Source organism: Myotis yumanensis, unplaced genomic scaffold (assembly GCF_028538775.1).
Source record: "Myotis yumanensis isolate MYYU_CA2020_CCGP unplaced genomic scaffold, mMyoYum1.0.hap1 SCAF_1, whole genome shotgun sequence".
Lineage (NCBI taxonomy): Eukaryota > Metazoa > Chordata > Mammalia > Chiroptera > Vespertilionidae > Myotis > Myotis yumanensis.
This window is the reverse complement of record NW_027223752.1, coordinates 141,174,830-141,200,559: the sequence shown is the minus strand read 5'-3', so window position 1 is coordinate 141,200,559 and position 25,730 is coordinate 141,174,830. Positions and strand designations below refer to the sequence as shown.

The 25,730-nt window shown below is 41.0% G+C and overlaps 1 protein-coding gene across 1 annotated transcript in view; it reads right to left on the bottom strand.

The window, feature by feature from the left end:
• The window catches only part of MRC1 (mannose receptor C-type 1), a 102,027-nt gene extending 92,931 nt beyond the window's left edge, over positions 1–9,096 (bottom strand). The window contains exon 1 of the mRNA XM_070432422.1: positions 8,953–9,096. Coding sequence (XP_070288523.1) covers positions 8,953–9,013 — 61 coding nt within the window. The 5' untranslated portion in view covers positions 9,014–9,096. The remainder of the gene's footprint in view (positions 1–8,952) is intronic.
• Positions 9,097–25,730: the final 16,634 nt, after the last annotated feature.

The following is a 25,730-nucleotide window of genomic DNA, read 5'->3' as shown; positions in this document are numbered from 1 at the left end:
ATAATACAACAATTAAAAATAGTAATATAAGAATAAACTGTGTTTTGCACATTCACAACTGTAAACCTGTTTTTGCCCACCCCATATGTATAAACATTCTACATTTTGTTTATGTTAATTATGCTGCAATTAAAATATTGCAAAACAAGCTGAGCAAATGAGGGCAGTTGGACAGCAAGATTAATTTATCTGCAATTTCATTTACGGACTAAAATGTGTGTTTCCTCTTTTTTTTTAAACACACATCAGACATTTATTTACAGAATTGAAGAGAACGTCCTTCCGCCTTAACTCTATCTTGCTAACCTCACACGTATCCTTCAACACGTGTGTGCCCGGTGGCATGCTGGTGACAAAGCGAGAGACAGCTTCCCTGCCACCGTGAGCTCACACTGTGGTTAATTCAAGGGCAGAACATCAAAGGTCAAAATACATTGAGGCAAGAAGCAATCCATTTCAACCCAATATCTCAGGTTCAAAATAACTGGCATGCAGTAACATGGGTGTGAATTTTCTTTTAAGTGGGTTTTAAATGATTCCATAACATTGAGCAAGTAATTAAATTGCCAAACTTACCACCAAAGAAGATTATTAGGTTATTAAAGGGGACCATTTGGATATATGCTATATTCCCTTATACATGTTTAGATTTTCCCTGTCAATAAATAAAATGCTGACATGAGTAAAAAGAAGAAAATAGCTTCTGGACGATAAAGAAGCTGGATAAGAGTAAAGTAAATGGGTGTTTTGTGGCAAATACTGTCAGAATTCCACTGTGTCTTCTTGCCTTTTGCTGTTTTCGTGCATGCCAGTCCCAGTCCTCAGTGACAGCACTACACCTCACCGCTGGGCCCGGGGGCATTATCTGGCCATCAGAGCCCCCTGTAACCACACACTGTGGGGACAAGAAGAATCCGAGAACTAATGCCACCTACAAGTAGAGAAGCCCTTCGCCAGTGATCAACAGGAGTTGATGAATAAACATTCAAGTCCTTGCCCTCAGGAGGAATGACTCTGAGGCCCAGAGCACCCAGCAGGGCTCAGCTCCAGTGTCCACAGGGGTCACTGGCCCCTTACCAGCGCCTTCGCTCTGGTCTCACTGCCCCCTCCTCTTCCAGTGTTTCCTGGGACCACCTCCCAAATAAACCATTCACATTGTTGTAAAGGGTCAGTCTTGACCAACCCAAACAAAGAAATCTGTCTCTGAGCCTGTCACTGTATGTAAAACCCACATATATGTCCCCAGAGATCTGAAATTAAGTAAAAGACAAATATTTATCAAGTACCTAGTACATGCAAACAAAAACAAACAAACCAAAAAACTATGCCCACTGCTGGGAGCAGAGGGAAACCTGGGATCACAGTGCTAGGTTTTGCAATACTGAACAAAAGATTAAAGGAAAATTTGAGAGTTATTTTATTTTTCACTTCAATCTATCACTAACTCATCAAATATTCAGAGAACCTACTATTTTAAGTCACTGCATTTGCCCATCTGGGAGGTACAAATCCGAGAACTAATGCCACCTACAAGTAGAGAAGGGGTTGTGACCTCAAGGAGGAAAACAGGAGCCAGGAGTATGAAAACTGCCAACTTCCCGCCTTCCTCCCTAAAGATAGGAATATCTACACCCTTCCTGGGTTCCTTCACTCCCACCTCAGTAGGTCTCCCTCAGCCTCCTGTTCTTTTCACCTGTGTCCTGGATCCCATTCCCTCCTGCCTCTCCACTCACTATCCTTTCTTTCTCTCCTATATCTTCAATCTCAAAATGCCAGCTTCTCCCCCAATTTTAAGACAAGCAAAGCCTGATACTACGCCACTCTTTCTTCTTCCATTCAGAGCCATTCTAACTAATTAATTAATCTTTATGCATCATGTCTCAATGCAGCCGGCCAGTGTGGCTCAGTGGGTTAGAGTGTCGTCCTGTGCACCAGTAGGCCTCAGGTTCCATTCCCGGTCAGGGCATGTGGTTGCAGGTTCAATCCCTAGTCCTGACCGTGTGTGCAGGAGGCAACCAATGGATCTCTCTCTCTCTCTCTCTCTCTCTCGCTCTCTCTCTCTCTCTCTCTCTCGCTCTCTCTCTCTCTCCCCGTCCCCCTCCCCCCCCCCCCCCCCCGCATCCCTCCCTCCATACCTCCTTCCCTTCCTTCCACTCTCTGAAACCAATGGGAGAAAATATCCTTGGGTGAAGATTAAAAAATAATCTTTATGTATCATTTCAACCTGATCATGACATAATCAGAGCTTCCCTGCTAACTGGCTGTGTGACCTTAGTCAAGTTTCTAAACTACTCTGTTCTTACTTTTCTCCCATCTGAAAAATAAAGGCGAAATAACAGGACCTGCTGGTTGTTGTGAGAATTAAATGAGATCATCCAAATAAAGTGCTTAGAACATTTCTGACACAAAGAAATTCGCTTGATACATGTTAGTTCATTATTATCATTAACTTGGAAAGTGTGAAAGGGTTCAGAACAGGATGAAACTAGAGAAAACAGAGAGCTTCGCAGCAGCCCAGACAGAGGGACAGAAGGACAAGGACAATGGAGAACCAGGGTTTCCACCCTCAGGACATAGGTGATGCGATGGAGAGAGGTATGCTCTTCGGGGTCAGCAAACTTGTGGTCAAATTCTGGTTCCACCATTTACTAGCTATGTTGCCTGGGTTACATGAATCATTCTGGCCTCAGTTTTCTCATCAGGAAAATGGGGACCACGATGCTTTCTGACAGAGTTGCTGTGAATTTCTAAATGAAATAATTTACATAAAGTGCACAACGTGCCATTTGTATGTAGTAAACATTCCAATGTTAATGCCCTCCCTTCCCTGTCCAAGTGAAAAGTCTAACACTTGATAAAGTGACTGAGTCCTCCCTCCACCTACTGTAGTTTTGAAGCCCATTATATCTTTCTTGATCAACACACCCAGCTGGTGAATTAGATCTGCTGCTGAGCCTCAGAGCCAGAAGACCATGATCAAGCATGAGCTCTGGTCCTTCCTGGCTAGTTGACTGCTAAGCCTCAGCTTTTTCATGTAGGAAAAGGTAGCTAGTAATACCTACCCATCCCACCTCAAGGGGTTGTCGTAAGGATCTGATGAAGGATCTGAAAGTGATTAATTCATGTGGTTAAGGATCCGAAAGTGCCCTGTGACCTTTATTTGGTTTGTAATTAGAATACTTTGTCTTCAAATTATTTCTTCTTTTGATGTTAGTTTCAATTCCTTTGGAAAGGATCCTTGGCTTTTTATCTCCGTCTACTCCCGCTTTTGTTCAACCTGATTTTCACTGCTCTCCTTTAGGGACCAACCTAACCATACATTTTTTTTTTCCATCCAACTATGCTTGATGATAGCCAAGAGGCAAGATGTCACTACCGTTCTCATTGTGACATCAGTTTTCTCTCTCTCTGCGGTGACGATACACACTACTTCAGAAGCTGCTTTCCTAGGTTCGACTCACCTTGTGGCCTCTGAGACCTAGTTCTCCTTTAGTCGCTCCAGGTTCTGTCTCAGAGGCCAGGCTGTAGGTTGTGAGCATTGAAGGATAACTATGATCCCACCTCCCTGTCTTTAGTTGGGATTGAGCACTTTTGATTATTTAAAGTTCACATTTAACCTGTGATGACTTTCCTACTCAGAAATTAGGTCCAACACTCTTAGAAGACACCAAAATGCATGCAACAAAGCAATTATTTTACCAATATCTGCAATATCCTCCACACACAGATTATAGAAAAATCTGATGTAGTTTGCAACAATAACAAGAAAAACAGAAAAATATAAGAGTAATTACAAATGAAAGATGACAAGAACTTGGTTTTGCTCAACAACTGCAGAAAGAAGAGAGAATAGAAATAAAGAAAAGTAGAAATATTAAAAGGAAAATCTTGTGAACATTAAAACTAGTAAGGGAATGGCAGTGGGGAATTATTTCTTGAAGAAATCCTACATTGATATTAAACCAATCAATCATGCATTCAGCAAATATGAATTGCTTCTTTTTAAACATAGACTGTGTTTATTATTAATTTTTATTTACACTAGAGATGAGAACATTAAAGTTCAGACGTGAAGTCACATGACTAGTCAAAGAATTGCAAATCTAATGCATCCTCTAATTCTAGATAGCACTCTCCAATGTGTGTGCTGACACAAAGCAGATCCATCGCCTCTTCCATATAAAAACTTTGATATAACTAAGGACACCACAGATACACTGGTTTGCCCCCTTCCCTGTTTAGGTCATATCACAACGGATTATCATGTTCAGTTCTGGATGTGTTCAGGGTCTGAACTCTAAATTTTATGAAGGAAAGTTGAAGGACCTGGAGGAAGAGAAGCATTGCTTCTTTTAATAAAACTCTCCATTGGAAGTCAGGATTCTGAGTACGAAACCGGTTGCTGCACTAACTAGCTGTGAGACCCTGGAAAGATCACTTCACCTGTCAGGAACCCAATTTTTTTAACCATAAACCAAGGAGGCTGGATGCAGCATGGGTCTGGGCTACAGATCAAATTTACACTATTTTTTTTTCACTTTCACCAGTGAGAGCCTGCTCCTGGCATCTCTCCCCACTGCCCCCAGGGACACCACATTGGTAGTTTGAAATCAACCATGGTGGGAGGGTTACATCATGGAAATCGGTAAATGCCACAAATCAATGCTTTTTTTCTTCTGAGAACAAACTGTTAAGTTTACCAAAACATCATTGCCAATGAGCCAAACCAGGCCATTTCAAGCTAAACTTCTCTGCTGTGGTCCAATCTCTGCATCTAAGTAACTTTCACTGTATCTCTACTTTGATTATATCCCCGCCGAGATCCAAACATCAACACTGAATGCAGTTCTTTGTGCTAAAAAGATAGCAGAGAAAGAAGAGTAAGAAAGGGGCCTGTTCAGGCAGCTCAGTGTTGTCCAGATACGTCAAGGTTGAGGGTTCATTCCCCCGGTGAGGGCGTCTACAAGAATCAGCCAATGAGCTCTGGCCAGTGTTCTCAATGGTTAGAGCATCCTCCCGTGCACTGGAGGGTCATGATGTTCGATTCCTGGTCAGGGCACATATCCAGGTTGTGGGTTTGATCCCATTTGGGGTTTGTGGGTGAGGCAACTGATCAATGTTTCTCTCTTTCTCCCTCTCCCTTCCTCTCTCTCTAGAATCAATGAAAAGCATATCCTCAGGTGAGGATTAAAAAAAAAAATCAGCCAATGAATGTGTGGAACAACAAATCTATGTTCTTTCTCTTTCTCTCTCTCTCTCTCTCAGAATTAAAAAAAGGGGCGGGGGAGAGTGGCTCCTGTTAAGCTTGGCCTGCTGGGTGTGGCATGGATATTCACGGTGCTGATGATGTGGGCTGCTCTCAGAGATGTGGGAGAAAGGGTTTTGAATGGAAAAGAAATTAACCACAAGGAAGAAGGGAGACCTTTCCGTGGGTTTTCTTAATAAATAAAGAACCAGGGAGGGGTTCCATATACCCGACCATCTCCTGCTAACTAAGCAGGCATTCTGTTTTTATTCAGACACCTCTGATCATGTGCCACTTAAGCCAAGAAAAGGTAGAATAAAAATTATAATCTCAAAAAAAAACCAAAAAACTGGAAGGGGCTCCCTTGCCCATGTTTGTTTGTTTGTTTGTTTTTTATTCTCTAACTAAACAGATGTGAGCACTTCCCTGGTACTCCCATATTTATGCCTATCAAGAGGAAGACATTCATCAGAGTAAGGTATCCTGCTGTCTCAAGGAGGGAAAAATTCCTAAGCAAATTAAGGAACACTTTTCCCCCCAAAGCATTAACAGTCGGTTTAAAGGAAAATAGGGGCTGTATGTGTGCTGCCCAGTGTGGTATCCAGAGCCCCAGGGGTCTGCAGCACACTTGATACAAGGCCAGATGTGCTCTAAACTGTAGAATACATCTCATGTTTTGAAATTTTAATTTTTAATGTTGACTAAAAATATTTTGGATATATTGGGTTAGATAAAATATATTCATAAAATCAATGTCACTTGTTTCATTTTACTTTTTAAAAAAGTATGTTTTTATTGATTTTTAGAGAAAGAGAGCCAGGGAGAGGGAGAGAGAGAGAAACTTCAATTGGCAGCCTCCTGAACATCCCTCACTGGGGATGGAACCCACAACCTGGGCATGTGCCTTGGCCAGAATACAACCGGCAATCTCTTAGTGCAGGGGACGATGCTCAACCAACTGAGCCACCCCGGCCTCTTTACTTTTTCTAATGTGGCAATGTAATGTGGCCTATTATGTTTCTATTAGAGGCCCGGTGCATGAAATTCGTGCAAGGATAGGGTCCCTAGGCCTGGCCAACGATCAGGGCCAATCTGTGGGGTGACCGGTGGAGTGATTGGGGTCCCCTACTTGCACCCACCTTGTCTGGCCTGGCACCACCCACTCGCCAGCCCTGCCCCCTGCCACCACTGCCGGTCGCCTCCCTCTGTGGGGCGACTGGTGAGGCCTGCAGGGTGGGGACAGCTCCTGTGTTAAGCATCTGCCCCCTGGTGGTCAGTGCATGTCATAGTGATCAGTCATTCCGCCGTTCGGTCGATTTGCAAATTAGGCTTTTATTATATAGGACCAGAGGCCCGATGCATGAAATTCATGCATGGGTAGAATCCCTAGGCCTGGCCAGCTATCAGGGCCAATCTGTGGGGGATGCCTCCCCCCCACCCCACATGCCTTGGCTGGCCTGGGGCCTGTGGGCTGGGGACAGCTCCTGGGTTGAGTGTCTGCCTCCTGGTAGTTAGTGCACATCATAGCAACTGGTCATTCTGCTGTTCGGTCGATTTGCATATTCAGCTTTTATTATATAGGATTGCACTGAGCTGAGTTAGAGTCTGGGCTCCAGACACAGTCCTCGAACTGGTCATCCAGCTTCTGTGTGAAGACGTTTAGTGACAGGGAACTTTCTCCTAAGCAGACTCTTCCATTGGAGACAGCGCACCCTTGGAAGATATATTAACCCTCCTGCACAAACAAGCTTTCAAGATGGACACTGATGTCTAATCCCATGCTGCGGTCTCCCCAGCACGGAGCTGCTGGCCTTCAGCACCACTTACTGACTGAGGTCTGAATAGCTTTGCCGCCAAGCTTAAGGTGAAATTATCTCCTCAGGCTCTAGGAATCTTTTCTCAGCCTTGTTTCTTGGGAAACCTCTTCTTAAATACTTAATATATTGCTTCATTAGACAATTAATTACTACTATGGGGGAAAGGTCACTGCTTTCAATAGCTAACACTCATTGAACAACGGATGGGGCAGGTATATTAATAAGCTCCCCATGTTACCGAAAGGGAAACCAAAGCACAAAGATATTAAGTAGCTTCCTGGCAGGGTGCAAACCACACTGCCTTCGCCTGTTTTCATAATACTACGACTTAATGCTCATTACGATTGAACATTTTCCGTGATCAAATACTCTCTCCCTGAAAAGCTTCCCGATTATATGGGAGCTTCCTACTTACTCATGTCCCCCCAGTCCTGCCCCCACCATTGCAGCAGTGCGTGGAGTGCCATTGGCACAGTGGCAGTCAGTGTTGGTAGGTTTGAGAGAAATGAAGGGGAGTCAGGAATCAAATATTCAGAGTTGAATCCCTCCTTATCTCAAAAGAGTACTGGAAACTTTCTAAATTTTTTATACCAAAAAAAATCATGAGCTGATGAAACAACAATAGAAAATTAACATTAATTTTAGAAAGAAAAGCCCCATCCAGGCAATGAGTTTGGAAAGTTATCTTTAATCCTTAAAGCCTGTGTTTTCTAAAATGAGACAAATATCTTCTAAATGTCTATTTTTTATTATAACAATCTTAAATAAAAACACATTCATATCTATTTTCATTAGGTATATAATTTTTTAATATATGATTTTGAATCACAAGAATATGCATTATTTAATAAAAATCATTTATGATCAGAAAGAGAGAAGAGAACTGGGAGTAAAATCTCTTGCAGGCGCTCTCGTTCTGAAGTTTTAGCAGGTTAAATGTAAAGCAGTGACTTTCAACTGGTGAGCTGCAGGAATTTTTGGAACACGCAATACTTGACTATTTAGTTAGGGGCACTGACCTCTTTTCCCTTGGATTGCCAAACAAAAAATGACAACAGGCAACACAATAGCCATCGAGTGTGAATGAATCAAATTATACCTATTTTTTTTTTTTTTTTGCCAGATAGGCAAAAATGATACTTTTTGAGGTGCGGCAGAATTGTAGTAGTTTTTGTGTGCCATGAGATGAAAAAGGTTCAAAATCACCGACCTAAAGAAATAGAAATGATGTCTTTGAGAATTTGAAGAGCTCGTGAGGAATCACTAGTCTCCAGGGAAAAAAAAGAAGAAGAAGAAGAAGAAAAAAAAAAAAAGGAATAAATCAGTTTGAACCACTTGGACTCCAGATAAGGATGAACTTTCTAGCAATAAAAACTATGAATGATTAATACGGTTCACAGAAAAAAAAGAAGACAAATTGTGGAAATGACCTGGAATGTCTGTGGGGGCAGATCTGTGACCCTGTCCTTAGCTCTCCGATGAGGACAGACACCAGAGCTGCACCTCCTTCAGCCAGAAACACCCAGATGTTTGGGGTTAGACAGGAATATTGTGAAATGAAAATAGCTGCACAGACTCCAGAAGGACTCCCTCTAAGGATACAGCAGGGAAGGAACAAGGTTGATGAGAGGAGTCAGGAGCAGGACAGGGGTTCCCTGGGGCTCAGGGCACCTCTGGCCTGAGAAGCAGCGCCCCTGCCCCTGCCCAGGCCCCAGACCTGGCCTCCAGGCAGAGGCCACAGGTTCCCTGCAGAGCTGGGCGGCTGCAGAGCTGGTGGCGCAGGGGAATTGTGCTCTCCTCCTCAGCACAGGTATCGAAAGGAATCCGTTGACAATGACCAAAAAGAAAAAAAAGTGGTGCCATAGACCCAGGCCACCCAGAGCCACTTACCCAACAGCTGCACAGCCACTGGAATGAGAAGCAGCAAAGTCAGGAGCAGGGGCAGCCTCATGGCCCAGGGTGTGTCCTGTCTTCCAGTGATGGAGAGGAAGGCGAGCCCAAGAATCAAAGCCAGGAGGGTGCTGGGTCGCCCCTTCCCCTGCTCAATCCTCAGAGCAGCCCAGCTGGAAAGAAGGGTGGAGGACGCTCTCACTTTTAAAGGGCTTCTCAAATTAGGGAAAACCTCCAATAAGGAGATATCCTGTCACATGAGGGTGGTTGGAAAAAACAGGAATTCAAAGTTACAACTTTGCTTCGTAAGCGAACTTCTGAGGAGAGCAGATAGAGAGGAAGGGGAGAACAGGACACATGTGGGAGAAGTGTAAGGAAGAGGGGGAGGTGAGCGGGGGATGGGAGAGAGGAGGGAGGGGCCGGCTGGCCGGCGGGAGGCAGAAGTGAAACAGCTTGGGCCCTCACAGCCTCTGCCATGGGGCTTGTGGACAGCACGCTGGAGGCCATTACCTGGGCCGGGTAGGAGGCTCCCTCAAGAGAACAGCTGAGCCCAGGGTCCCTGGGCAGACAGCCCCACTCTATGGGGACAGAAATGGCAGCAGCTAAAACGGAGTTTTGGGTAGAAACATTTTCTTAGTGGCTGAAACCAATAGCCCTCATTCTCCATGTTCAGTGCTTGTGGGTATCTTTTTTTCTTAGAAAGCTTCAAGAGAAACCGATCACATATAGCTCTGTTCCTTTAGCCAAGAGAAGAGGAGAGGAGAGGCTACACCTAAGGGAATTGCAATAATAGCCGGGAGGGAGAAAGTTCTAGAAGTCTTTCTCTTGAAAGTTCTGGAGAAAGTTCCAGAGAAAATATCACAAAGGATTTGCAAAATAAAAAGCTTTGCTGTCCAGCCTCACCCAGGGGATTCTCTTCAAGTGTGGAAGTGCCCTCTTGCTAGCAGGAAATCTGCTTGTTTGATAAAAAGACATATATAGTCATTACATCACAGGTGAAATTCTTCTTTTTAAAAAAAAAAAAAAAGGTAACAAATTTATCATTAAACACAATACTAACCCCTGAACATCTATTTTGTTATTTTTCAGAAGTAAAACATGAATAAGAACATTTTGAACCAGATATTAGGAGATAGGCAACCCACAACTAGAACGTGGGAAATGTTGGCAATTCAGAAAGAAGCTGCTGCAAGTGTGTTTTCTGAAAGTTTAAAGAAGTTTTTCAGGTGGAAAGCTCCAAGATTCACTGTCTTTATGCTAAAGTTATAAAGTTTTCTCCCTCATAAGAAACATGTAATTCTCTCACTGGTTTGTTGTTATTGTTGTCATTGTTTTTAACATTCAAAGTTGAAGATGATTCTGACAGGAGGAAAAAAATGGTGAAAATGTAGGACGCAGGGCAAATTGTTTCTTTTCATTGAGCCTATGCTTAACTGACAAAAAAAGTTGGTTACAAAACAGAACAGATGAAACAAAAAACGTTTCTTTCTTCACTTATTTATCATGAAAGAAAAAAAAAGTATTTTGAATGAGCCATTCATGGCTTTTACAGGTAAATAAGTTGCATAAATTAAAATTGTTTGGCCTAAATTGGATTTATGTCCACTTCAGAAGCAAATACAATTTAATTGAATTTTCTCTATACTCATATTCAGGGTGTTTTCGTATTATATAAATGTGTCGTATGACCAACTAGAATCAGTGGTACGATCTCACAAAGAACTTTACCCCATGACCTTGACTTTACTGAAATAAAGACTTAGAAGAGTGGCGACCAGTTCATTCCACCTAAACAACTACTGAACTGACAGGAACTGCCTGAAGTAACTATTTTGGACTCTGGACTCTAGTAGAAAACTTGGGGCATCCGGTAGAGAGCTCAATGGAGAGCCTGGTAAATGTTGGTGATTTTCAAAATTTCCCAGTGGTAGTGGCTACCATCTTCCATTCCCCAACTTTGTGGCAGGTAGCAGTGAGGGTGGCAGAATGTTTCCTGGTGCAGCTTGCTGGAAACAGGGCAGACAATACAGATCTTGTCCTCCAAATATCAGAGTTGGGTGTTCTGGAAGACCCTATACTATAAAACTTTTGGGGGTAAAGCATTAGGAAAAATCTTATGAGACTGGATTTGGGAATGTTTTTTTTTGTTTTATATGACACCAAAGCACAGGCAATAAAAGAAGAAGCAGATAAGTTGGGCTTTATCAATATCAAAAATTTTGTGCATCAAAGGTCACTATCAAGAGAGTGAAAAGAGCCCTAACCAGTTTGGCTCAGTGGATAGAGCGTCGGCCTGCGGACTGAAGGGTCCCAGGTTCGATTCTGGTCAAGGGCATGTACCTTGGTTGTGGGCACATCCCCAGTGGGGTGTGTGCAGGAGGCAGCTGATCGATGTTTCTCTCTCATCGATGTTTCTAACTCTCTATCCTTCTCCCTTTCTCTCTGTAAAAAATCAATAAAGTATATATATAAAAAAAGAAACTGCCATTGTTAACATGTTAAGTGTATCTCTAAAAAAAAAAAAAGAGAGTGAAAAGACAATCCATAGAATGGGAGAAGATATTTGTAGATCATATTACTATCCATTCTATATCATAAAAGGCTAATATGCAAATCGACCAAACAGTAGAATGACCAGTTGCTATGATGCACACTGACCTTCAGGGGGCAGACACTCAACACAGAAACTGCCCCATGGTGGTCAGTGCACTCCCACAGGGGGAGCGCCACTCAACTAGAAGCCCTGAGCCAGGCTCATGGCTGGCAAGCGCAGCAGTGGTGGTGGGACCCTCTCCCGCTTCCACGGCTGCACTAAGGATATCTGACTGATGGCTTAGGCCAGTGATGGTGAACCTTTTGAGCTCGGCTTGTCAGCATTTTGAAAAACCATAACTTAACTCTGGTGCCATGTCACATATAGAAATTTTTTTATATTAGCAACCATAGTAAAGCAAAGATTTATATTTTTGATATTTATTTTATACTAAAGGCCCAGTGGACAAAAATTTGTGCACTGGCGGGGGGGGAGTGGTGTCCCTCAGCGCCACTTGTGCCCTCTCGCAGTCAGGGACCCCTCGGGAGATAACGACCTGCTGGCTTAGGCCCACTCCCGGGTGGCAGAGGGCAGGCCCAATCCCTAGGTGCAGCCCCTGGTCAGGCTCAGAGCAAGGCCGATTGGGGAGTTGGGGCACCGCTCCCTGTCATGCACAGAGCAGGGCGGATCGGGAGGTTGCGTTGCCACCCCCAGTCACGCTCAGGGTAGTGTCGATTGGGGGGTTGGGGCACCGCCCCTGTCACACTCCAGGTAGGGTCGATGGGGAGGTTGCAGTGCCACCCTCTGTCATGCACAGAGAAAGGCTGATCAGGGGTTTGGGGCACTGCCCCCTGTCACGCACAGAGCAGGGCCCATCAGGGGGATTGGGGTTCTGTATCCTGTCACTCACAGAGCAGGGCCAATCAGGGGTTTGGGAAGCTCCCCCCTGTCATGCACAGAGTAGGGCCGATGGGGGAGTTGGGGCACCGCCCCCTGTGACACACAGAGCAGAGCCGATCAGGGGGTTGGGGCACTCCCCCCCATCACACACAGAGCAGGGCCCATGGGGGGGTTGGGGCGCCGCACCCTGTCACACACAGAGCCACAGGGCGATCAGGGGGTTTGGGCGCTGCCCCCTGTCAAGCTGCTCCAGGGGCCAGGAAGCCTCGCAGCTCCGCTGATCCCAGTGCTGGGAGGCCACGCTGCTCCACTGATCCCGGTGCCAGGAGGACTCACAGCTCCGCTGATACCGGGGCATAAGGCCTCATGGCTCCGCTGATCCCGGTGCTGGGAGGCATATTACCTTTTTACTATATAGGATAGAGGCCTGATGCATGGGTGGGGGCCAGCTGGTATGCCCTGAAGGGTGTCCTGGATCAGGGTGGGGGTCCCGCTTGGGTATCTGGCAAGCCTGGATGAGGGGATGATGGCTGTTTGCAGCTGGTCACACCCCCTTCAGGGTGGGGGTCCCCACTGGGTGGCTGGCCAGTCTGGGTGAGGGGCTGAGGGCCGTTTTCAGGCTGGCAGGTGACTGAAGTTCCCAACCTCTCCTTTTTTTCTTTTTTTTTTATTCTGGGATTTATTTACCTTCTATGGCTGTCACTGGAACTGAGAGACGGCTTTAGCTCTGAGGCTCAGCTCCAGCTCTGAGACCTAGGCTGCTGAAAGCAGGTATCTGGTTTGTTTGGCTTCTATAATTGAAACACTGTTGCAACTCCAGCTCGGCCGGCTGGCTGAAAGCATGGGGTTTGTTTAGCTTCTATAATTGCAACATTGTTTCTTAGAGTGCAGCTCAGAGGCTGGCAGCCGCAGGTGGGGAACCTTGGCTTCCTCCGTCACTAGAGCAAGCAAGCCTCCTTTTCGCTTCAGTTGCCTGGCTGCTGGCCGCCATCTTTGTTGGCAGTTAATTTGCATATCACCCTGATTAGCCAATGGGAAGCGTGTCGGAGGTACAGTTAATTACCATGTTTGTCTATTATTAGATAGGATATTCAAATGCCGTTTAACAAAGAAAAATCAACCAAAAAAATGAGTTTGCGTGTCACTTCTGACACACACGTCATAGGTTCGCCATCACTGGCTTAGGCCCACTCTCCGTGGAGAACAGGCCTAAGCCATCAATCAGACATCCCCGAAGGCTCCCTGGCTGTGAGAGAGCGCAGGCCGGGCAAAGGGATCCCTCCCCTGAGAGCACAAATTTCATGCACTGGGCCTCTAGTAACATATAAAGGAGTTCAACTCAACAGCAGCAACAACAACAAAGCAAAGCATTGTAACAAAGCAACCCTGGTGCATTGCTGGTAGGGATGTAAAATGGCATAGCTATTGTGGAAAACAGTTTGGTGTCTCCACAGAAAGTTAAACATAGAATTGCCATATGATCCAGCAGTTTCCCTTCTAGGTATATGCCCCAAAGTACTGAAAAGAGAGACTCAAAGAGATATTTGTACACCTTTGTTCACGGTGGCACTTATTCACAGTAACCAAAAGATAGAAGCAACTCAAGTGTCCATCAGACCCATGAATGGATAAATAATCTGTATGTATATGTATATTGAAATATTATGTATAATATGCTAATTAGACCAGATGTCCTTCTGGACAACCTTCCAGATGAATCTGGGGCTGCAAGGGAAGCCTGGGTCCCAGGTGCCTGCCAGTGGCCAGAGGGAAGCCCGGGTCCCAGGTGCCAGAGGGAAGCCGGTGCCGGCAGCTGGGGGAAGGAAGGCCTACTCTTGCATGAATTTCATGGGTCAGGCCTCTAATTTAGCCATAAGAAAGAATTCTGCTACCTTTTACAGCATGTACAACCTTGAAAACATTATGCTAAGTGAAAGAGACCAGACACAAAAGAACAAATATTCTATGATTTCATTTATACGATATACATAGAATAGGCAAATCCATAGACAGAAAGAATAGAGGTCACCAGGGACTGGTTGGGGGGAGGGGGCAGGGCAGAGAGTGAGCACTGTTGTTTAAAGGGTACAGAACTTCCGTTTGGGATAATAAGGTATTCTGAAAATGAGTAGTGGTGATAGTTACACAACATCATGAAAATACTTAAAGCTACTGAATTGTACATGTAAAAATAGAAAGAATGGTAAGTTTTATGCTATGAATATTTTGCACAATAAAAATAAAATACAACTCTCAACCATTCTCTTTATATCCTTTTTCTATGTTTTGGTTCTGGTTTTTGCTCTTTTGCTTAGTTATTGATGATGATGGTTGTTTTTAGCTAGTATTTTCTTCAAGCTAAAGAAGTATGATTATAAAATAAAGAAAATCTTCATTTTTTTAAATTTTTAAGACAATTACTGAACTATTTCATTTCCTCCTAGTCAGTCTCTGACGCAAACATGATGTACTCACACCCACTCAATTCCATATAAGATGAACTTAGAGAACTCTTTGTTTTGAAATAGTTCCAAGAAAATTAACTCAACAAATTCTGTCATTTTAACCAGTAAACTGGTGATGAATACACAAATTTGTTTAGTTCAAGGAAACCTAGTTTTTAATGGACAAATTTGCACAAATGGTATCAAGATAATTTTGACTCACTCAGAAACAGAAGATATAATGAGGCAGCTGAGTGAAAATGTAAAACTTAAAAGACGGAACACTTTTCTAAACTGAATTTAGTTGTATTGGGGTGAAATTGGTCAACAAAACCATACAGGTCTCAAGTGTACAGCTCAATAAAACATCATCTACACACTGCATCTGGCGCTCAGCACCCACAGTCAAGTCTCTTTCCACCACCATTTATTCTCCCTTTGCCCATTTCCACCTCCTTCCCCCTTCTCTCTGGTTATCACCAACCATACTGTTGTCCATGTCTATGCGTCATACATATGTGTGTGTGTGTGTGTGTGTGTGTATACTTTTTTGCTTAATACATTCATTTTTTTACCCAGTCCCCCAACCTCTCTCACCTCTGATAGCTGTCAGTCTGTTCTATGTATCTATGCTTATGTTTCTATTTTGTTAAATTATTTTGTTGATTAGATTCCACATATAAGTGAAATCATATGTTATTTGTCTTTCTCTAACTGGCTTATTTCACTTAGCATAATAATTTCCAGGTCCATTCATGCTTTTGCAAAAGGTAAGATTTTCTTCTTATTTTATGGCTGCATAGTATTCCATCGTGTAAATGTCCCACAGCTGTTTAATCCACTCATCAAATGATAGTTGATTGGACTATTTCCAGATCTTAGCTATTGTCAATAACGCTGCTATGAACATAAGGGCTCATATATTCTTTCTGATGGGTGCTTCAGGATTCTTAGGATATATTCCCAGAAGTGGAATTTCTGGGTCAAATGGAAATTCCATTTTTAATTTTCGAGGAAACTCTACTATTTTCCAAAGTGGCTTCACCAATCTGCTTTCCAACCATGCACTAGGGTTCCCTTTTCTCCACATCCTCACCAGTACTTGTTGTTTGTTGATTTATTGATGATAGCAATCTGGTAGTTGTGAGTTGATACCTCATTGTAATTTTAATTTGCAAATCTCTAACGATAAGTGACATTGAACATTTTTTTCAGACATCTCTTGGCCATCTGTATATTCCCTTTGGAGAAGTGTCTATTCAAGGCCTTTGCCCATTTTTAAAATTGGATTGTCTTCCTTTTGTTGAGTTGTATGACTTCTGTATATATTTTGAAAATTAAGCCCTAATCAGCTGAATTATTGGTGAATATGTTCTCCCATACAGTGGGCTTCCTTTTCACTTTGATGATGGTTTCTTTTGCTGCGAAGTTTTTATGTTGATGTGGTCCCTCCCATTTGTTTACGTTTTCCTTTCTTTCCCTTGCCCTAGGATAGTGGTCGGCAAACTCATTAGTCAACAGAGCCAAATATCAACAGTACAACGATTGAAATTTCTTTTGAGAGCCAACTTTTTTAAACTTAAACTATATAGGTAGGTACATTGTTATTAACTTAATTAGGGTACTCCTAAGCTGGCCTTTGCTAAAAATGTCCTCAATCTGATTGAGGTACGTTCACTGAGGTTGACCCCTTCCAACTCTCCCATCCACACTCGTCTTGTATACTTGTTTCGTCTATCTCAGTGGTCAGCAAACTCATTAGTCAAGAGAGCCAAATATCAACAGTACTTCTTAAAAATAGACTCGCCCAGGCCGAAAACCGACTTCTGCGCATGGGCCACGAAGTTTCAATCGCACTGTACGTGCGCGCCCTCACGTGGTATTTTGTGGAAGAGCCACACTCAAGGGGCCAAAGAGCCACATGTGGCTTGCGAGCCACAGTTTGCCGAACACTGCCCTAGGAGATGTATTGGTGAAAATTCTGCTGCATGAAATGTCTGAGATTTTACTGCTTATGTTTTCTTCAAGGATTTTTATGGTTTTGTGACTTATATTTAATTACTTTATCCATGTTGAGTTTATTTTTGTGTATGATATAAGTTGGTGGTGCAGTTTAATTTTTTTGTATGTATCTGTCCAATTTTCACAACACCATTTATTGAAGAGACTGTCTTTACTCCAATGCATGCCCTTGCCTCCTTTGTCAAATATTAATTGACCATAATGGTGTGGGTCAATTTCTGGGGTTTCTGTTCTGTTCCATTGATCTATATGCCAGTTCTTGTGCCAATTCCAGGCTGCTTTGATTACAATGGTTTTGTAGTATAGTTTGATATCCAGTATTGTGATACCTCCAATTTTGTTGTTATTTCTCAAGATTGCTGAGGCTACTCGGGGTATTTTTTGGTTCCATATAAATTTTTGGAATATTTGCACTAGATTTGTGAAATATACTGATGGTATTTTAATAGGGATTGCATAGAATCTATAGATTACTTTGGGTAGTATGGACATTTTATTGATGTTAATTCTTCCAGTCCATGAATATGGTATATGCTTCCACTTTTTTGTATTTTCCTCTATTTCTTCCTTTCTTTTTTAATGTCCTATACTTTTCTGAGTACAGGCCTTCTATCTCTTTGGTTAAATTTATTCCTAGGTATGTTATTTTTTGTTGCAATGCTAAATGGGATTTTTTTTTTTTTTTAGTTTCTGTTTCTAAGAGTTCATTATAGGTGTACAAAAATGCCATCAATTTCTGAATACTATTTTATATCCTGTTCCTTTGCCAAATTCATTTATTAAATCTAGTTGTTTTCTGGTGGAGTCTTTAGGGTTTTCTATGTACAATATCATATCATCTGTGAATAATGACAGTTTTATTCCTCCTTTCTCATTTGGATGCCTTTTATTTTTTCTTCTTGTCTGATCACTGTGGCTAGGACTTCCAGTACTATGTTGAATTAAAGTGGTGAAAGTGGACATCCTGTCTGTATTTCTGTGGTGTAACTTCTTTCATTTCTGATTTCATTTATTTGGGTCCTCTCCCATTATTTATTGATGAGTCTCTCTAAAAGTTCATCAGTTTTGTTTATCTTTTTAAGGAGCCTGCTTTTGGTTTCATTGATCTTTTGTATTGTTTTTTGTTTCTATGTCATTTATTTCTGCTCTTCATTATTTCCTTCCTTCTACTTACTCTGGGCTTTTCTTGTTGTTCTCTTTCTAATTCTTTGAGTTGTAGGTTTAGATTTTATTTTTTTTTTTGAGATTTTTCTTATTTTTTGAGGTAGGCCTGTAGTGCTATGAACTTCCCTCTCAAGACTGCTTTTACTGTGTCCCATATATTTGGGGTTGTTGTGTGTTCATTTTCATTTGTTTCCAAGAAGTATTTTATTTCTCCCTTGATCTCATGGTAACACATTCATTTTTTAATAATATGCTATTTAACCTCCATGTCTTTGAATTTTTTGAATTTTCTTATTATACTTGATTTCTAGTTTCATACTGTTGTGATCTGAGAAGATGCTTGATATGATTTCAATCTCCTTGAACTTGTAGAGAGTTTGTTTCCTTATATGTGGTCTATCTTTGAGAATATTCCATGTGCACTTGAGAAGAGTGTATATCTGCAACTTTGGGGTGAAATTTTTCTAGATGTCAATTAAATCCATCTGCTTCTGTGTGTTGTTTAAGATCATTGTTTACATGTTGATTTTTTTTGGTCCAGTGTTATCAGTGAGGTGTCAAAGTGCCCTACTCTGACTGTATTGCTGTTTATGTCTCCCTTAAAGTTCTCCAAGAGTTTTCTTATATATTTAGATGCTCTTGTATTGGGCACATATATGTTTATCAAGATTATATCCTCTTGTTGGATTGATCCCTTTAGTATTATGTAGTGACATTCTTTATCTCTTTCATGGCCTCTGTTTTGAAGTCTATTTTGTCAGATACAAGTATTGCTACTCCCACTTATTTTTATTTGTTTCCATTTGCATGGAAAAATTTTTCCATCCCTTCAGTTTCATCCTGTGTGATTCTTTTGTTCTGAGGTTGGTCTCTTGTAGACAACATATACATGGGTCATGTTTTTTTATTCATTCAGCTATCCTATGTCTTTTGATTGGAGCACTTAATCCTTTACATTTAAGGTTATTATTGACTAGAAGCCCGTTGCAGGAAGATTCCTGCAAGAATAGGGCTTCGCTCCCATCTTTGCCGCTGCTACCCCACCCGTCTCTGCCGCTGCTACCCCGCCCCTCTCTGCTGCTGCTACCCCGCCCCTCTCTGCTGCTGCTACCCCGCCCGTCTCAGTCGCTTCTCTCCCACCCGTCTCTGTTACCTCAGCTCCGTTGCTTGGTTTCCTTCTATAGTTTCTTTAGTCTTTGCTCCCAGCCAGTATATGCAAATTAGCCACCATCTTTGTTGGTGGTCAATTTGCATATTGTGCTGATTAGCCAATGGGAGGCGTAGCGAATGTATGGTCAATTACCATGTTTGTCTATTATTAGATAGGATAGTTACTTTTATATTGCCATTTTTATTCTTTATGCCAGGGATGGGTAATATCCAGCCCACAGACTATATAAGGCCCATAAAATCATTTTGTCTGGTCCTGCCAAGGCATTAGGGTGAGTTAATTAAATGTTTGACCAAATATAGCAGGCTCAATTTTAAGTTGCTAATTTTGTATGGCCCATGAATAATGTTATAAATATCCAAATGCTACAGTCCCTATAGCATTTCTTGGAATGTTGGTTTGGTGATAATAAAATCCTTTAGCCTTTTTTTTTTTTTTTTTTTTTTTGGCTGGGAAACTCTTTCTTTCACCTTTAATTTTGAATGATAGCCTTGTTGGATAGAGTAGTCTTGGTTTCAAATTCATGCTGTTCCTTACTTTGAATATTTCATGCCATTTCCTTGTGGCCTGTAGTGTTTCTGTTGAGAAAACAGCTGACAGCCTTATGAAAGCTCCCTTATAGGTTACTGACTTTCTTTTACTGACCTTAATATTCTTTTTTTGTCTTTAACATGTGCAACTTTATTGATATGTCTTAGTGTGTGTTTCTTTGTGTTCATCTTGAATGGGACTCTTTCTGCTTCCTAAACTTATGCGACTTTTTCCTTTATCAGGTAAGAGAAGTTTTCTGTCATTATTTCTTCAAACAGGTTCTATATCCCTTGCTCACTTTCTTCCTCTGGTAACCCTGATGATGCAGATGTTGCCTGTTTGTTGTCCCAAAGGTCCCTTAAACTCTCCTCACACTTTTTAAGTGTTTTCCTTTTTGCTGCTCTAATTGAGTGTTTTTTAACCTTTTCTGCCATATTGCTAATTTGATCTTCTGCTTCATCCAGACTATTTTAATTCCTTCTGGTATATTCTTGATGTCAAATATGGTATTCTTCATTTCTGACTGGGTCCTATTCACGGTTTCTTTGACCTTTTCATGCTGATGTAGTTCCCACTAAGTTCTTTTCAGTTCTCCCTAACTTCCTTTAGCATCTTTATAACCATTACTCTCAACTCTGTCAGTTTGTCTCCCCATCAGGGTGCATACCCAGGTTGTGGGCTTGATCCCCAGGAGGGAGTGTGCAGGAGGCAATGGATCAGTGATTCTCTCTCATCATTGATGTTTTATTCTCCTCCTTTCCCTTCCTCTCTGAAATCAATAACAATATATATATTTTTAAATACACTATAACACTTTATAGGTAGGGTATTATATAATAATCCTAATTCCTTTTTCCCATTCTTGTATCATGCTATCATTCATTTCATGTATATATAAATATCATAAGCATATATGTGTAATATCCAAATGCTTATATATATGTATAAGTATACACATATATAAGCATATACTTAATCACAAATAGTCTAATACATTGTTTCTACTGTTATTTTGACAAACTATAATTAGATCAATTAAGAATAAGAAAAAGAAAGATTTTAATTTTACCATCACATTAATTTTCTAATACTCTTCTTTCTCTGTTTAGATCCTTCAATACTGGAGGGAACCCTTATGACTGAGTCCCTCTACAGCAGTGGTTCTCAACCTTGGCTGCACATTAGAATCACCTGGGAATCTTTTTAAAATCCTGATTTCTGGGCCTCATCCTCTGGAAATTCTGTTTCTTTGTTACTAATGTTGTGGCCCCACCCCATAACAAAGAAACAGAATTTCTGGAGGATGAGGCTCAGAAATCAGGATTTTAAAAAGATTCCCAGGTGATTCTAATGTGCAGCCAAGGTTGAGAACCACTGCTCTACAGCTTTTAACTAAGAGTTATCTACACAGAGCCTCCAGCACTTGGTCAGTTGCAGCTCAGGTTTTCCTACCTGGGTGCTGGTTCCATGGACATTCCTGCTGGTGAGTCTCTGTGCTGAGAAGCTGTGATTCCCTGTATTCACCTGTCTGTCACTCCAATCTGGGAAGTAGCAGTTTTCCCTGTGTCCTCCCCTCTCTTATGAATCTCAGAAAGGTTAATATTTTTCAGTCTGTTTAGCTTTTTACTTGTTGTTAGGACATAACGGCAACTTCCGATATCCTTATACACAAAACTAGAAACCAGAAGTAGCCTAACCTACTTTTAAAGTAATTTTGTCAATTTTACCAAGACTGTTTTTGTGGGTTACTTAATCATAAAAGCCATATAAAAGGTACTAAAATTTGTTGAATGAATGAATTGATGAAATACTTTTTATAAACAGAAAATATATGGGAATATATGTAAAAGCTCTTGTAAAGACTTGTTTATAAATCTCTAGTGTTACAAAAACTACCAAGCACAGGTACTTTAGTTTCATTTCCTCAGGGCCACTGCACAAGTATGTGCAGGTTGTGCACTGCTCAACCTGAAGGGGTGCCCTTTCCATAGGCCACCCCAGTCATAGGAGGCAGTCCTGAGAACTACATGGAGCAGCATGATATAGAGCTCATGATTTCATCTCTTTATGAGGCATAAAACACCTTTCTAATGCAAGTGGATTTGGTTTTGGATATTTCTGTGTGTGCAGGTGTGCATGTCTCTGTGTTTCTTTATTTTTGCATCTCTTGATTCTGCTATTTGTGTGTTTCAATAAGATTACTAAAGAATTGGGAAGATGGTTGAGAGACAGCTAACCAGGAACTGAAAATTGAGTAAACACATTCTTCTATTATGAAAAAGGCATCACAACAAAGGATATGCTTAAACATATAATTTTAACATTAAAAAAGTCACCAATTGCCAAAACCGGTTTGGCTCAGTGGATAGAGCATCGGCCTGCGGACTGGAGGGTCCCGGGTTCAACTCCAGTCAAGGGCATGTACCTGGGTTGCGGGCACATCCCCAGTGGGAGATGTGCAGGAGGCGGCTGATCGATGTTTCTCTCTCATTGATGTTTCTAACTCTCTATCTCTCTCCCTTCCTCTCTGTAAAAAATCAATAAAATATATATTTTTTAAAAAGTCACCAATTTGTAAAATAAAATAGCTTCAGATATATATATTTAATATATTTTTTCATTTGTTATTTACTACATCCTTCTCTATGAATATAAGGAGCTATTTTAAGTACTATAACTTCTAAGTAGTAGATTATTCTTTTTGTAAATTTAATTCAATATATTTTAATGTTTATGGAGAGGGAACATTATTGATATATTCAGTAAGTCCTGCTCCAAGTTCCCCTGCACAAGATAATTATTTGTTAAGCAAACAGCACAGTGCCCTGCGCATAGTAGTTATTCAACAAACAATTTCCTTTCTCATGACCATATACAATTGTCGTTCAGTGAAATGGGGCTCTAATAGGAAAAGCAAGACTGTTAACATTCACACTTAATTTTAAACATTCACTTTTAAAAGAAAAAGGCACTATTAAAGTTATTAGGGTTTTATAACGATACCCGAGGCCTGGTACATGTAATTTGTGCACTTGGGGGGTGGGCGTGGGCATGGTCCTCAGCCCGGCCTTTGCCCTCTCACAGTCCGGGAGCCCTCAGGGATGTCCAACTGATGGCTTAGGCCTACTCCCCATGGACATCCTTAGCGCTGCCATGGAGGTGGGAGAGGCTCCTGCCACTGTTGCTGCACTCACCAGCCATTAGCCCGGCTTCTGGCTGACAAGAGCTTCCCCTTACGGGAGCGCACTGACCACTAGGGGGCAGCTCCTGCATTAAGCATCTGACCCCTGGTAGTCAGTGCGCATCATAGCGACTGGTCGTTCCACTGTTCAGTTGATTTGCATATTAGCCTTTTATTATATAGGATTACTTTACAATAATTGTCTGATCACAGATTAACTAACCTCAGGGAGAAGGCAGGGGAGGAGGGGTTAGAGATCAACCAAAGGACTTGTATGTATGCATATTAGCATGACCAATGGACACAGACACTGGGGCAGTGGGGGCTTGCCCTGGGGGGTGGGCGTGCCTGGGGAGGGGGGGGTGTTAATCAGGGAAAAAGGAGACATGTAATACTTTAAACAATAAAAGTACTTGGATTTTGTTTTTGGTTTTGTTGTTGTTGTTGTTTTTAAATATATTTTATTGATTTTTTTACAGAGAGGAAGGGACAGAGATAGAGAGCTAGAAACATCGATGATAGAGAAACATCGATCAGCTGCCTCCTGTACATCTCCCAATGGGGATGTGCCTGCAACCCAGATACATGCCCTTGACCGGAATCTAACCTGGGACCCTTCAGTCCGCAGGCCGATGCTCTATCCACTGAGCCAAACCGGTTTCGGCTGTTTTTGTTTTTTAAAAAAAAGATTAACTTTTTTAAGTTTATCTTTCCTACAACCAACATTTTTTGAGCCTGACATTAAATTAAGACATAGTTCCCAGCTGGGCTCCATATTTTGCTTGGAATAAAGTACCATATAGCCTACTACCTAATCTGCCATTTTTTTTTTTTTTGCATGTATACTTTCAGATAGTAGAAAAGTAAGTTTTATAAAAGGACACAAAAGTGATATGGGCTTTAATATCAATAACCACTAGAAGCTATGAGTATTGCAATATAATTTTAATAGCATAACTTTTAATCACACACTGTGTAGAACTATGAATGTTTCACTAGCATAATTTGCTACAATTTCTATTATGTACCACAGACTTGAATATTATAAACATGTTTATACTCTTAAAATAAAATATTAAATTAGATACTCAAGAATTTTCTTACTACATGTAACTTTGTATATGTGCCTTCATTATTTGTATAAATTGTTGCAACTTTTCAAAATTTCAGGCACATCCACATTCAAACATGAGATGCAAAATGTATTCTAAATTCAAGTGAATAAAACTTTTCAGTATATCTGAGCATTGTTCACACTATATATCCCAAAATAAAGATATATATACATTTATGCAATATATTTTCATATGTAGGAATATTACAAATCAACTACTTGGTTTTAAGTTCTTAATATAGAGTTATAATTTAAAAGAAATTATTTGTATTAAAATTGTTTTAGAGTTAAGTATAAGTTTCTGTTGGATTGATAGATGAAATCAGAGACAAAGACACATTGATAAACAAGATTCCCTCAGACCTTCCCTTAAGGAATTTAAAAATTAATGGATAACTCAGAAAAGTAAAAAATACAGTGAAAGCCTTGAAGAGGATAACAGGGTTCTATGAGAACTCATAGGAGATACTCAAATGCCTAATTAATAAATACATAAACTTTCATCTGCATATTCAGTACGTTTCTCACTTCTGAACATACTACTACTTGATAAAAAATTACTTAAAGTATACTTAAGACTTACATATTATTTTTCATAAGTGCATGGTTTAAATTATTATTTTTGAGGGTAAGCAGAGACGCAGAAAAGAATGCAAAAGGAAAATTAAAATACTGCATTTAGCTACCTGCCTCTCTTTTGTTTGGTACAATTAAAATACTTTAACAGTTATTGAGTTACTATTCTTTGCCAGACAATGTGATGAAAACATTCCTTCCCTCATTTAATCCTCTCAACCCTATTAAAGTACTTTCCACAAATTTTATTTTATGTTTCCCATCACCTTTTATCCCCTCTATCCCTCTATCACCCGCTCCCGTCCCGCTCCACTCCCGCCATTGCTCAGCTTTTAGATGTGGAAACCAGGGCTTACAGTGGTCAGAGAACTTGCCCAAAGTCAAAGCCAGAAGCTAAGCTTTTAACAGCTGCAAATAGACCTGACAATGTGAGGGGAAACCAGAAAGCACAGAACAGTGAGTTGGGGACATTGGTGGAGAGTAAGGGCAGGCAGGCAAGTTCAGCTATACACTTTTAAGCTATTTGTTCCCACAGATCGTCGAAGAGCCTGGCTCTGTAAAACATTCTGCACACATAAGACTGCAAATCCTTCTAGCACCTGAAAATTCGTATAAAATGAAGAGCCCCTACTATGAATATTCAAGAGTGTCCCAACATAGTGAAGGCAAATTGCATAATTATGTATCTAATTATTTACATCAAGCTATGCGTTTTATATAATAACCACATAAGACACTAACTAGTGCATTTGTAAGTTGAACTCTAATTTTAAACGGGGCTTGTACGTGATTATTTTTATGATGGTATCAAATTCCCCAAAATATTCTTTTGCTTTGATATCTACATCTCAAATTTATGGCTTCCTATTATAAAATTTTATCTAGGTATTGCTGATGTACCTTGAATTTACTATATTAAACAATCTTTATGTTAATACTTTAGTACTCATAAAAAAAGCTAAGCCTTAAAGTGAGACAATTATCTGTTCAACAGAATTGCTTTCTCTGCTGAAATCAATTAATTACATAAAATACACTTATCAAAGTAGGATGAAGAACATAATTCCATGTTTGAAGGAGACCCTAAAACTACAATTCAGATTGTTAAAAAGTATAACCTAAAAATTATTCAATAACTCGAG